The sequence below is a fragment of the Aplysia californica genome, unplaced genomic scaffold (assembly GCF_000002075.1).
Source record: "Aplysia californica isolate F4 #8 unplaced genomic scaffold, AplCal3.0 scaffold00098, whole genome shotgun sequence".
NCBI lineage: Eukaryota > Metazoa > Mollusca > Gastropoda > Aplysiida > Aplysiidae > Aplysia > Aplysia californica.
Genome location: NW_004797368.1, coordinates 1171380 through 1183972, shown reverse-complemented (window position 1 = coordinate 1183972; position 12593 = coordinate 1171380). Strand labels below are relative to the sequence as shown.

The 12593-nt window shown below is 43.2% G+C and overlaps 1 protein-coding gene across 3 annotated transcripts in view; it reads left to right on the top strand.

Moving 5' to 3' along the window:
- LOC101864518 (rab GTPase-activating protein 1) overlaps positions 1–12340 on the top strand; it is a 35123-nt gene extending 22783 nt beyond the window's left edge. For 2 of the 3 annotated variants that reach the window (XM_035968938.1, XM_035968939.1), the window contains 16 exons: positions 138–304; positions 835–994; positions 1737–1984; positions 2429–2542; positions 3078–3152; positions 3838–3963; positions 4501–4644; positions 5312–5353; positions 5852–5980; positions 6619–6711; positions 7349–7459; positions 8368–8472; positions 9465–9548; positions 10252–10323; positions 10931–11047; positions 12034–12332. In XM_035968938.1, coding sequence (XP_035824831.1) covers positions 138–304; positions 835–994; positions 1737–1984; positions 2429–2542; positions 3078–3152; positions 3838–3963; positions 4501–4644; positions 5312–5353; positions 5852–5980; positions 6619–6711; positions 7349–7459; positions 8368–8472; positions 9465–9548; positions 10252–10323; positions 10931–11047; positions 12034–12225 — 1979 coding nt within the window. In that variant the 3' untranslated portion in view covers positions 12226–12332. Of the gene's footprint in view, positions 1–137; positions 305–834; positions 995–1736; positions 1985–2428; positions 2543–3077; positions 3153–3837; positions 3964–4500; positions 4645–5311; positions 5354–5851; positions 5981–6618; positions 6712–7348; positions 7460–8367; positions 8473–9464; positions 9549–10251; positions 10324–10930; positions 11048–12033 lie in introns of all 3 variants that reach the window. The other variant, XM_005095221.3, reaches the window with a different exon arrangement.
- Positions 12341–12593: the final 253 nt, after the last annotated feature.

Here is a 12593-nt window from a genome sequence, read left to right as displayed (position 1 = left end):
TATATATATATACTATGTATGTGAAAGAAACATTTGAGGAAGTCTGGTCTGGATTTTGACTTTTGTGTTGTTTCTGCAGTTTTTGTTATAGTTTTTTTACTTAACTTTTTACCAATGACCGTTGTTGTTTCACCCAGACTCTCGCGTGTTTCTGACCATTGCCGTGGACCTGGTCCTGCTGGGCATCCAGGAGCCTGTGCGGTTTATTCTGGAGACCAAGGCCAAAATCTTCCAGAGTTCAGAGCGCTTCTGGTACCTGAGTCGCCGGGGCTTCAGTGAGCAGTTCAACCTTACTCTCAAACAGGTGGGTGCTGCTTGCTGTATTTAGGGAAGAAGAAAGGGGTGTGATTTGCTCCTTCTTTCTCATCAAACATATGTCATCCTCATCTGAAAGCCTTCTTTTATTTTTATGTTGTTCTCTAGTAACACCTCTAATCTTCGGCACTTATATCACCTATTTGTGTTGCAGGTACTGCAAAGCTCTTACTAAAACTAAAGAGAGTGTGTGTATATATGGGTGTGTACATGTGTATGTGTGTGTGTGTGTGTACATGGTGTGTGTACATGTACACCAAACCTATGTGCCAGGATCTGGACGATAAGGATCCGGACATTTGGGATTGCCTTGTTAGTGAGACAACCTCCTGGGCCTTCGGCATATTGTGGTAGAATGGCCAGTTCCTTCCCACGCCGCCTTTACTTCCCCAACTCGGAAGTCAGGTATCCATTACTGCTAGATGGGCAGGAGGGGGCCAAAAAAAGATGTATCTTATCTTAAAGATGTATCTTATCTAAACTCTCTTTACTCAAACAAAAGAATTTTTGTTCCTGCAGGTGGAAGGTGCCGGGGACGGCATCAAGTACTACGAGGTTGTCAAGGTGGAGAGCCAGACGGAAATTGACCGCCGCACTAACGGCCTGTCCTTGAACCTGAGCGGGACCAACCGGGCCCCGCCTGAGTCCATCAAGACGCCGCAGGAGGAGGAAGAGTCCGGTGAGTGGACGTGGGGAAGTGGTTCGTGTTTGCAAAGGTGTCAATTTTATGGACTAGTTTGAATTTGAAGAATTCTGAAAATTGCACTTTATGTAAAAAATGGATTGATACACGATGCGGTAGACACAATATGATCTGTAATTTTTTAATCCCCGCCTGCATTTTTCCATGAAGACTGAAAAGTTCAAGATTTTCTTTTCGGGATCAATTGCAGAAGTTTTTGGCTATTATATTTGGTTGCTGCTCTCTTGTGTGTGTTTCATTTAGGAGGGGGGTGGGGGGTTGTTGAGTTCACACTTGGTGAATCTGCCTTTTTTTTTTTTCTTTTGTCATTAAGATCAGTTTTAGCTCCTCAGTTCAGCGAGTCCAGCAGATGTTCAGACAGTTTTTTCTCTCCCCCATCCCTTTTGTTCTTGCTGGCCATTGAGTTGTACAACTTTCATTACACTTTTATGTGTGCCTATAAGGCTTAAAGGTGGCTAGGCAATGTTACTGGTTGCTCTTACTTTTTTCTTTCCTTCTATTGCTGTGCCGTTTCCCCAGTGCTAAAGGGATGGCTTTTGTGTTAATGTACTGCTCTTTACTTCTGTTTACTTATTTTCTTAGGTTGTTTCTGTTGATCATGCGCTGTCACTGTTCTAAATGACTGTTATTGTGTTAGTGGGCATCCTTTCACTCAAACAAGGCTCAAGAACTGAACCAATGTTTTTCACCGTACTTGTTTGTGGTTTCTCTTACCCAGATGTTGATGAGCCTCTGCTGAGCGGCTCAGGTGTGGTGAGCAAAGAGGTTACTGATGAGAACCTTTTGGAAGCATGGGCCGAGGTGCTCACCCGCTGGCATCAAAACCTGGCCACCCGACCTCGCCAAGTGACGGGACTGGTTCGCAAGACGGTGCCGGAGGCGCTGCGAGGGGAGGTGTGGCAGTTACTGGCCGGCTGTCACGATACGCAGAACTTGTTGGAGGCTTACCGTGTGCTTATCACAAAGGTTGGTGGTTGTTTGATATGTGTGTGAAACAGTTTATGTAGGTGTGTACGCACCCGTATGTGCTTGTGTCATGTGTGTGTGTGTTCATAATTATGTGTGTGTGCGCGCATGTGTGCACCAATTACTGGCAGGTTGTTGTGACATGCAGGACTTGTCAGTCTTTATTCAATGAGAAAGTGTTCTTAGTAGGGGGGAGGGGGGGGATGAGAGAATGACATGTCAACAATTACCCATTTGTGACTTTTCCCGACGTCTGGGTGTTATGTGACACAAAATTTGTATCTCACTGAACAAACCGTTTATCATGGTTGGTTATATTTAGCAGCATGTAACTTGCCTCCGAGTCTGGTTGTGTGTGGTGTGATGGCTGTACCTCACAATGCGAATCGTTTCCCAGGGTATCATCGTACACTTTGGTGATGTTATGTTTTTCTCACTCCACAGGACTCCAGCTCAGATGCTGTGATTCAGAGAGACATTAACCGAACATTCCCCGCCCACGACTTTTTCAAGGATGCTGGAGGTCAAGGCCAAGACTCACTGTACAGAATTAGCAAGGTGAGGTTGTGCTTCATAAACCAGTCAAGCGGTGTTCACCTGTGAGGAGTTGTCATGGATTCTCAACTGTATTTTCTTCTTTTCACATAATTGTGCGTGTCATTTTGTTTATTTGATCCAACTGGCAAAAAAACGTTCAGTTATTGTTAACTTCTTTTTTTTTCAACTCTATACACAATGAATTTATGATAACTGTGTTGATTTATGGTCCCATGTGGGTGATTAGAAGGTACCAGTGATAATTTCTACTTTTTTTCTTTCCCTTTAATGTTTCTGTCTGTCCGTCTGCCTTACAGTTACTTTGTACTAAATGACTGTTTTTGTGTAGAATAACTTCTGTTTACTGAAATGTAAGCCACACAATCCTGTTTGAAATCCTGCCTGTTCCATTATTGAAAGTTTTCCAAATGTCTTTTTGCTTTAAACTTGTAAACTGTAGTTGTTTTTTTAAACTGTTGTTTGGTTTGTGTGTTCTTGCCTATTGACCTTTACACTTTTTCATGAGTAATGTTTATGTATGTATGTCTGTGTTCAGGCTTACTCTGTGTACGATGAGGAGATCGGCTACGTGCAGGGGCTGTCCTTCCTGGCTGCTGCTCTCCTGCTGCATGTGAGTTGGCTTAGTACCGTTACTGATATCTCATACTCTTATATAAAGAGTTTACCATGCAGGGGCTGTCAGGGCTCTAGGGTACTTCGTGTACAGGGAAGAAAGATTATCTTGTTTTGATTTCTGTGTGAAGAAATCAGAAGGAATTATGTGTCTAAGATCGACAGTAATTTATGATATTGTGTAGTTTAAAGTATTTACTTTGTGGAAGTGTGTGTGTGTGGGGGGGGGGGGGTACTGGGAATAAAACTAATGTTGAGTATGTTTTATCTGATCTTCGACACTTATATGACCGTACTGTGTTGCAAGTGCGGTATAACTCTTACTAAGAAAAACTAAACATCTCCTGTAACCCCCTCTAATCCTCTGCATTTTTATGACCTTATTGCATTGCAAATGCCTTAAAACTCTTACTAAAACTAAAACACTAAACATCTCTTGTAACCCCTCTAATCTTCTGCACTAATATGACCTTATTGTGTTGTAAGTGTCATAAAACTCCTACTTAACACTTTGCCGCCTCATCTCACCCATTGGCGATGTTTACTCCCGAGATTCTTTGGATTTTCCCCAAAATATGATGGCAAAGTGTTAAACTTAAAAAAGAAAAACTGACCTTTTGTTGCCTATTCTGACCTAATCGTAATGTCGCCTATTTTGACCTGCTGTGCTGCTGTTGTCCCAGATGCCGGAGGAGCAGGCGTTCTGTGTGCTGGTGAAGATCATGTACGACTACCAGCTGCGGGAACTGTTCAAGCAGGGCTTTTTGGAGCTGCACCTGCGCTTCTACCAGCTGGAGAGACTCATGCAGGTACAACTGACCTTTGGGGTTGGCTGGGGGCTCATGCTGGTTTGTCGGGTGGGGGAGAGGAAGTGAAGTGCTGTATTTCCAAGCTCAGTCTCTCTCTTTCTCCTTCCTTGTTTCTGATACCTGTGTACATTTCTTGGTCTGCATGTCTGTGTGTGAGTGTGTGTGTGTGTGTGTGTCTGCCAGCTGCTGGACTTGCATACATACTTCGCACAGTTGGCTCTTCTCATTTTGTCTGTCTGTTTCAGTCTTTCTGCACATTTGTTTGTGTGTGTGTTTTCCAGCTGACTGTACATCTGCCTGTCTGTGTTTCAGTCTATCTGTAGGTTTGTCTATTTCTCTTTCAGTCTGTTAAACCCCAAGACCAGCCGCCTGATCTGTAGAGCTACTTTGCCTAGATGGATCTCCTTATTCTGTATGTGTGTGTCTGTCATTCCGTCTATCTGTATGGTCTGTGTGTCCATATCTCAGTCTACCTGTATGTCTATGCGTGTGTGTCTGTCTCTCGGTCTACCTGTACGTCCATGTGTCTGTCCCCAGGACCAGCTGCCTGACTTGTACAGCCACTTTGCAGAGATGGGTCTGGAGATCCACATGTTTGCCTCCCAGTGGTTCCTCACTCTCTTCACGGCAAAGTTTCCCCTGCACGTCGTGTTTGGCATCCTGGACCTGTTCCTGAGTGAGGTAAGTCTCCCTGCTTTCATCGCCCTGCATGCTCAACACAGCTTTTCGTATACATGTGGGTGGTTAGAGGGTGAGGCTGTTAAGGGTTCTTACATCTGTCTTAGTTTAGTTTTAGTAAGGTTTTACAACGCTCGCAACTGCATAAGGTTATATGAGCGCCAAGGGATGGATGTCAACAGAGAAGTCCAAATGGGGAATTAGGCTTATCCTGCTCGCCTCTCTAGACTCAACTGCACAAAGTCTGCTTCGACTATAAAGACACCCCTGAAATAACAGTTCACAAGAGCGTGACAAACACACAAATGAAGTAGAGGAAAAATGATGATAGTAAGGATGAGGAAAGAAAAAGCAGTTCCCCCTTGGTGTTCCGGCACAGTATGGGCATGAAGTTAATCTGTCCATTTACAATTCTACTTTGCATAAGAACCTGTTAATATCCCCTCTTTGGGAATGGCCTAAAGACACTTCAGTCAGTAGCACTGCCCTTTGGGGGGAGGGGGAGGGCATCTGTCTTAGAGGTCTGCGATTAATAGTTGTAAAGCCTAAGATCATGCTATAGTACATAGATATGTATATGTGAATGCAATTACTGTTATTGTCATTGATTTATGTAACAGCTTCATATCTGTTCATTTTTAATTATTGAATCTTTGTTGTGTTTCCATAGGGTCACATGATCATCTTCTGCGTGGCACTAGCTCTGCTCAAGGTGAGTGGGTCAGTTGGCCGATACCAATTTTTGTCTGCGATGACTCTTAACTTTAGGCATGTCACTGGCTAGTTTCCCATACACCATGTGCTGTTGTAGCTTTCATCGAGGGTTTTTAAAAAATCCATAGTGAAAAAAAAAAAAGCTGTTGCTAGGCAAAGTTTATTGTAAAAATAAAATTTTTAAGCCTTTATTCATGGTCAGCTTTCGTGCAGTCAGCAAATTCAAGATGGTTCAGAGATTCTATGACTGCTTTTGAGTCATTGTTGAAAATACTTCAGTTTTAAGATATTGAAGTCTTTTTCTCTCCTTGTGAGGGCTGGAGGATGCCACCAATAGATCCTTTTTTACTCACCACCGGTTGCTTTTTTTTTTTTAGCTGTAAATGACCATTATTATGTAAGGTTTGTAAAAGTGCTTTTCTGTACTCGCATGGAACTTAAATTTCTCTCTCACCATGTTTCTTTTCTTTCCTTGTGTGTGTCTTCCTGTGTGCAGTCGTCAAGAAAAGAACTTCTGGCGCACGACTTTGAAGGTGTTCTCAAGTACTTCCGGGTCCACCTTCCCAAGAAGTACCGAGGGGAGGAATCGGCCAAGGAGCTTATGAGGCTTGCCATCAGCATGAAGGTGAGTGGGGAAAGGTGAAACAGTAGGAAGAGGGGGGGGGGGAGAAGGGAAGGGAAGATGCGAAATTAGAGAAGAAGATGAGGGGTGGGGGGAAAGGGGGAGACCTGATGCGCCTCTAATCTTCAGCACTTGTATTTGTTTGGCCCTATTGTGTTGTAAGTGCCGTAAAATTCTTACAAAAGCTAAAGTTTGTTTTTTACGTCCCTGACTTTTTGTCGGCCTGTTTTGTCACTCTCTGCTATGTAATGTTGTCGACATGCTGAAAGGTTCTGGGAGAATTTGTTGCCTGAAAGGTGAACTAGTTTAGAAAAAGTGTGTTCAATTGTTACAACTTTCTTATGTGAACTTCCCCCTTCTCAAACTACACCCTCTAGTTGCTGAGGAACTAGAGTATAAAAGGTGTGTTTATCAGTCTGTGCCTGTCTATATGAACATGTTGCTTCTTGTTTTTTTGTGGGTGGCTGATGGGTGCTCTAGTGGGGTTTGCTCTTTCTTTCCTATCAAACATCTATCGTCTTTATACTTCCTCCTTTTTGTTGTATTTTGTACTTTATTGTGTTGTAAGTGCCTTAAAACTCTTTACTGAAATTAAAATTTGTTTTTTTTTCCTCCCTTCACACCACACCTACTTGTCCCAGGTTAACAACCGCAAGCTGAAGAAGTACGAGAAGGAATATCAGACGATTCAGGAGCAGAACATGCAGGAGGAGGATCCCATTGAGAGGTTTGAGGTGAGGACACTCTCCTTCTCTTTCCCTCCCTCCCTCCCTTGATGTGTGTCGCCATTTCTCTTTGTCTGTCTCAATGTCTCTGTATCCATATTTGTCTCTTTCACTTCCTCTTTTTTCCTTCCTTTTCTTTCTTCCTCTGGCTGGCCTCCGTTAGGAGGGTGGCAGTCTGTCGCAGGTAGACAGGCAACCTCGTGTGGCTTCGTCCAGAGTACATCCAGGTCCAGTTTCATGTTGTTCTCCATAAGCGGGCCTCGTGCATTCCGCCGAGCCCCCGGACAAAAACCCAGTCGCCTCCGTTCCTATCTGAATCCAGGGGTTGATTGGCGTTCAGCCCGGAGCTGTACTTGTTCCAGAGTCTGCAGCTCTGCATAGAGGTCCCAATAATGACTGCAGACTTCCTCTCTTTCCTATCAACATCTGTCGTCCTTATCTTTCCTCTTTCTTTTTGTATTAGTTACTCTCTTGTAACACCTCCAATCTTCGGCACTTATATAACTTAATTTTAGTGCAAGTGCCTTTAAACTTTTACAAAAACATAAAACAAACACACTTAAACTAAATGTCCTGCCTGCATTCCCTTCTCCACCACACATACACACACACACACACAACTATTCCTACTCTTTTTTGCACACAGCGGGAGAACAAGCGTCTGATCGAGGCCAACATGCGTCTGGAGCAGGAGAACGATGACCTGGCCCACGAGCTGGTGGACAGCAAGCTCTACCTGCGCAGCCAGATCGACACGGTGAGCAGCAGACATTGTGTCTCTTTGTCTGTCGTGAATGGTAAATGTGTCAGGAGAACCGTTTTTAAAAAATGTTTAAGTGTTGCAAAGAAAGTGGCAGGAAAATAATCTTATCATGTGAGCTTTTGGAATGTATAGTAGACTCACAAAGTACCCTGAAAATAAATAGATTTGTCATGAGTTTTTCTTTATTTTCAACATTTCAAACGCCCGATCTTAATAGCATATGTTTCTAAACACTATCAGCCGATGGGATTGACCTTAAATAATGTGGAGACACACACTATAATGGCCTGCCGAGAGAATACAGATTATTTTCTGTACCTGATGTACTTCTACTCTACTGATGTGGTGTTGGTAATCTAGTGAATAGGCCACTGGACTCAAAATCGTGAAGTTGGGGGTTCAGGGGTTTGAGGCTCAGCCCTTTGAAAAGGCTTTTTACACAAATTTTCCTCATTTCACCCAGGTGCGAATACTTATCCGGCAATAGACAACAAAAGATCTAATCAGTGTGTTTTTGTTTTAGTGCCTGTAAAATCTCAGGTTGCACTTTATGCTTCTCTGGAAACCGAGATTGTTTCAGAATACTCTCAGGTCTTCAGGGGTAAGGATTTAGACAGTAAAGTTTATAGAGCATTCCACAGAGCAGGAATTTGCAATTTGCAAATGCTATTTATTTATTATCATCCCATGAGCGGAAATATCTTCGTTAGGATGTTGTTATTGATCTAGATTCTGTTAGGCATGAAACAGGTTTTTTTTCAGTTACCGTTATTTTCTAGGACTACAGGGGGTTTCCTCCTACCCAGTTGTTTGGGTACAAGCTCTGACTCATTTTTGTTTCTCTTTTGTATCTGTCTTTGTGTGTTTGTGTGTGTGTGTGTGTACGTGTGTCCATGTGACAGCTGGAGGACAAGTGCACCCTGCTGGACAGAGACTACACCCAGACTAGCAAGTTGTTGAAGGAGACGGAGGACGAGAAGAAAAGGCTGGACGCCGAGTCCAAACAGGTGACTGACATGGGCGGTTGGCGGGTGCTCTGGTGTGGTTTGCTCCTTCTTTCTTATCAAACATCTATTGTCTTTTCTCCCCTCCTGTTTTTTTGTCTTTTTTGTTTGTTACTCTCTTGTATCTTCTCTAATCTTCTGCACCTATATGACCTTATTGTGTTGCAAGTGTTGTAAAACTCTTATTACGACTAAACAGGTGACTGTTATTTTGTGTGTGTGAGGGAGGGAAGGAGAGAGATGTTGAAGGAGACGGAAAATTTGAAGAAAAGGGTGGACGGTATCTTGTAAAACTAAGGTGACATTGTACTGTACTCGCTCTGTGTGTGTGTGTGGTTATACTATGTGTCTGTATTTGTATATAAAAGAGGAAGAGAGAGTGATGGGTAGAGGGGAGTTGTAAGAGTTAAAAGAGAGAGATTGAGAGAAGGAGAAGAGGGAGAAAGAGAGATTATGACATAAGGATAGTTGTTGCTTGAGTCTTTGCATTTCTTTGTTTACATATGTTTGTATGTATGTGTGTGTGGTGTGTGTGTTTCTTTCAGTGAGAACAGTAGTGTTCTGTTTAGCTTTGTATGTGTTTTTACATGTGCATAGGTACGTTAGAATGAGAAAATAAATAATTTTTGTCTAAACTATTTATTTTAATGAGTTTTTTGTCAATGTCAAAGTCGTCAAGGAAGTGTCGGACCTATCTTTTGCGAATTCCCCTAGCCCCCAACACATGCACCCAGACACACACACGCACACACAGACACACACACACATACACACACACACACAGACAAATCGACTCCCAATTTGAGCAGGTGGTTGGGGTGTGCCACTGCTCCGTTCTTTTCTTTTTTACTTCCTCTTTTTGATTTGTCTGTCTGTCCAGCTGGCTTTCCCCCTTCGCTAAATGACTGTTATTGTAACTAAATGCTTCTCTTTAGTTGAAAAAAACAAATCCCGTTTTAAAACTGAACTGACAATATACTGTTCCCCTTTTGCAGCTGAAGGAAATGTGTCGTCGGGAGCTGGAGCGTGCAGAGAGTGAGTCCACGCGCAACTCGGCCATCATCGCAGACTACAAACAGGTGTGTTTTGGGGTTTTTAAAAAAATACATATAAAGCAGCACATGCACACAAGCAGCTAGTACCATTATGTTGTTTTCTCTATGTTTCTCATCGTCCCTCTTCCTTCTCTCCCACCACCCCCCACCTCACCCCTTCTCTCCCCAGCCACACACTCTCTCTCTCCCTGCCTGTCCCCTACCCGTATGTGCTGCTTGGAGCTACTTGGAGCGCTAGGAAGGCACTCTAAGAAATTATATTAATGTATGGTTACTATTAATATGTACATGTTTGCCTGGGACTAGGTCTGTAAGCTAATCCCAGCAAAAAATCCTATGTGGGCTATAAAGAATTACCACCACTGCCTCAAGCACTGAAAGTGTTTTCAGTGGAACATGACCACTGAAATTTATGAGTTAGGGGTATTGAGTCAATGATCACTGAACGTTGAACGAGAACAAAATAGAAATTAACAATGGCTATACGATGTCATCTGAGTTGCACTCTCCTCTTTGTCATTGGTAACAAACAACCCCCCCCCCGTCCAACTCTTCGCCACTTGGCCAGTTGATTGACCTGTACCTTTGTGTCCCACAGTCGCTGGTAACACACCACACACACACTCACACACACACACACACACACAATCACACACATCCCTCCCCTACCCCCGGTCCTGGACCAGTTGCATGACTTGTACCTATGTAACTGTTGTGTACTCCCCAGATCTGCACCCAGCTGAGTGAGAGACTGGAAAAGCAACAGACATCCTACAAGGAAGAGTTGCAGAAGATCAGGGTGAGGTCTGGTCTCTTAACTTGGCCTAGGAGTAGGAGGAGGGGGAGGGTGGTTTAAAAAGGGTTTGAGGCTCAGGCCGATGTGTCCTTGGGAATGGCACTTTACATGAATTTTCCTTACTTCACGCAGGTGTGAATGGGTACCCGACCATAGACAGTGAAAGATTTTGTCAATATGTTAGCGCTTTTGCGTCTGTAAAATGGTTTTCTGCATTCCATGTTTCCTAGGAAGTGATTGTTTCAGAATGCTATCAGGTTTGCTGGGGAAATAATATAAACTGTAAAGTACATGTAGCTTGCTGATGACAGGAATTTGCACTATACAAATCGCTACGTTAAAATTAAAAATTCTATCTGATATTTTTGACTGTAACTGTTTTGAGTTATCAAAACCATGAGGTCAGAAAACAAATGTTCTATCTGCTCTATCGAAGTCATAGCGGAGTCATTATCAAGATATTCAAGGAATCGGATTTGAAAAGCTTGACATGTTGGAAACTCAAAATTTTCTGCGTCAAATTTCTCAAAAAATAGATGCTGAGCAGATAGAACTTTGTAATTCTGAGACAGCGAAATGTTATGCAGTATTGTGGTTGTGTTGTCCTCAGTGCCAGGTGAAGTCGTGTGAGAAGTGCTGCTCCGTGTTTGACGGGGACAAGATCCGACCGCTGGACAACATGAAGGAGAAGGAGGAGGACCCGGACGTCACAGAGCTGCAGAAACAGGTGAGTTGTACAGAGTCGGGTACACCTGAGTGGGGGGACTGTGCTGTACAAGCACACAGATGGAAGCCCTAGCATCAAGGCCTGTAGTGCCGTTAGCTGACAAAATACCTTTTATTCACAGCAGTTTTGAGATACAGGGGCTTTTTGTAAGCTAAACCATTTTGAAAAAATTCTTCCGAAATTTGAATTCTAATTGATTAAAAAACTGGTCACAGTTTGACTTTGATTTTTTCACACTAGTGGGGTAACCAATCAGGCTATTGATTTAGCAAATTAAAACATTTGACGCCAAAAATGAAAAGAGGCATTTCGTCATCTTACAGCAGTGTACACCTTATTGTATACATATTTATGTTTGGAACCTGAGGCCTGGCTTTGTCGTAGTTTGGGTGGGTAAAGGTTTTAGACTTGGGCTTCGATGATTGTGGGTTCTTTACAGCAGCTTTGGGAAATAGGATGTTGCATCTTATTCAAATCTACTTTATCTATTTTTTTTTTTGCTGTTCTCCAATCCACACATGAATGATGAATGTTGTATAATCAGAACAGGGAGGGTGCAATATATTGTTAACCCCTTCACTACTTCTGCCATGATGATGGTCTCAGGCCCTAAGTAGGACAGCAGAGCAGACCTGACACTGAAAGAGAAAACACCAATCAGTTTATTATGTGTGTATGTATGTGAGTACGTGTACTTAAGGGAAGTAGTTGAAACAAAATAGCAAATGTTTTTTTGAAAGATTGTCGGGAAGCAGTAATAGCTTAGAATTATTATCACCTGAGAAAGATGTTACAATGCCCCCCCCCCCCCATCATCATCATCATCCCCGCTCCCCCCTTCCATACCTAAATATCATTGATCCCCCCTACCGTACCTAAATATCATTGATCCTCCCTTCCGTACCTAAATATCATTGATCCCCCTTCCGTACCTAAATATCATTTATGCCCCCTACTGTACCTAAATATCAATGTGCTGTGCACAGATCCGCGAGCTGGAGCTAGAGCTGGCACAGACCAAACTGGCGCTGGTGGAGTCGGAGTGCAAGACCCAGGACCTGACCCACCAGCTGAGCGCCGCCGTCTCAGAGATCTCGGCCAACAAGAACACCTGGTTCCAGAAGACTCTGAGCTCCATCAGGGACGTCGCCTCCAACAAGAAGGAGCCCAAGGATTGAGGATAGATCTCTCACCTCTCTTTCTGTCTCTCTCAGAGACTCTCTCTCTCCCTTTCTTTCTCTTTCTGCCACTCTCTTTTTTTTTCCTTCTCTTTCTCGCTTCTCATCTCTCGCTACTTTCTCTCACTGTTTTTTTTTCTCTTTAAATGATTTTTCTCTTACGCCTTCTTTTCCTCTCCCCCTTTCCCCTCTCTTCTCCATTTAGTGCTTTTTTCTCTCTCCATCTTTCTTTCTCTCTCTCTATCTCTTTCTTTCTCTCTCTCTAGTCTTTTAATGCTTTCTCTTTCACTCTCATACTGGAACTTTTTCTTGGGAGAATAATAATAGTGAGGGAGGGGGCGGGGGAATGAAGAGTGATATGGAGAGAA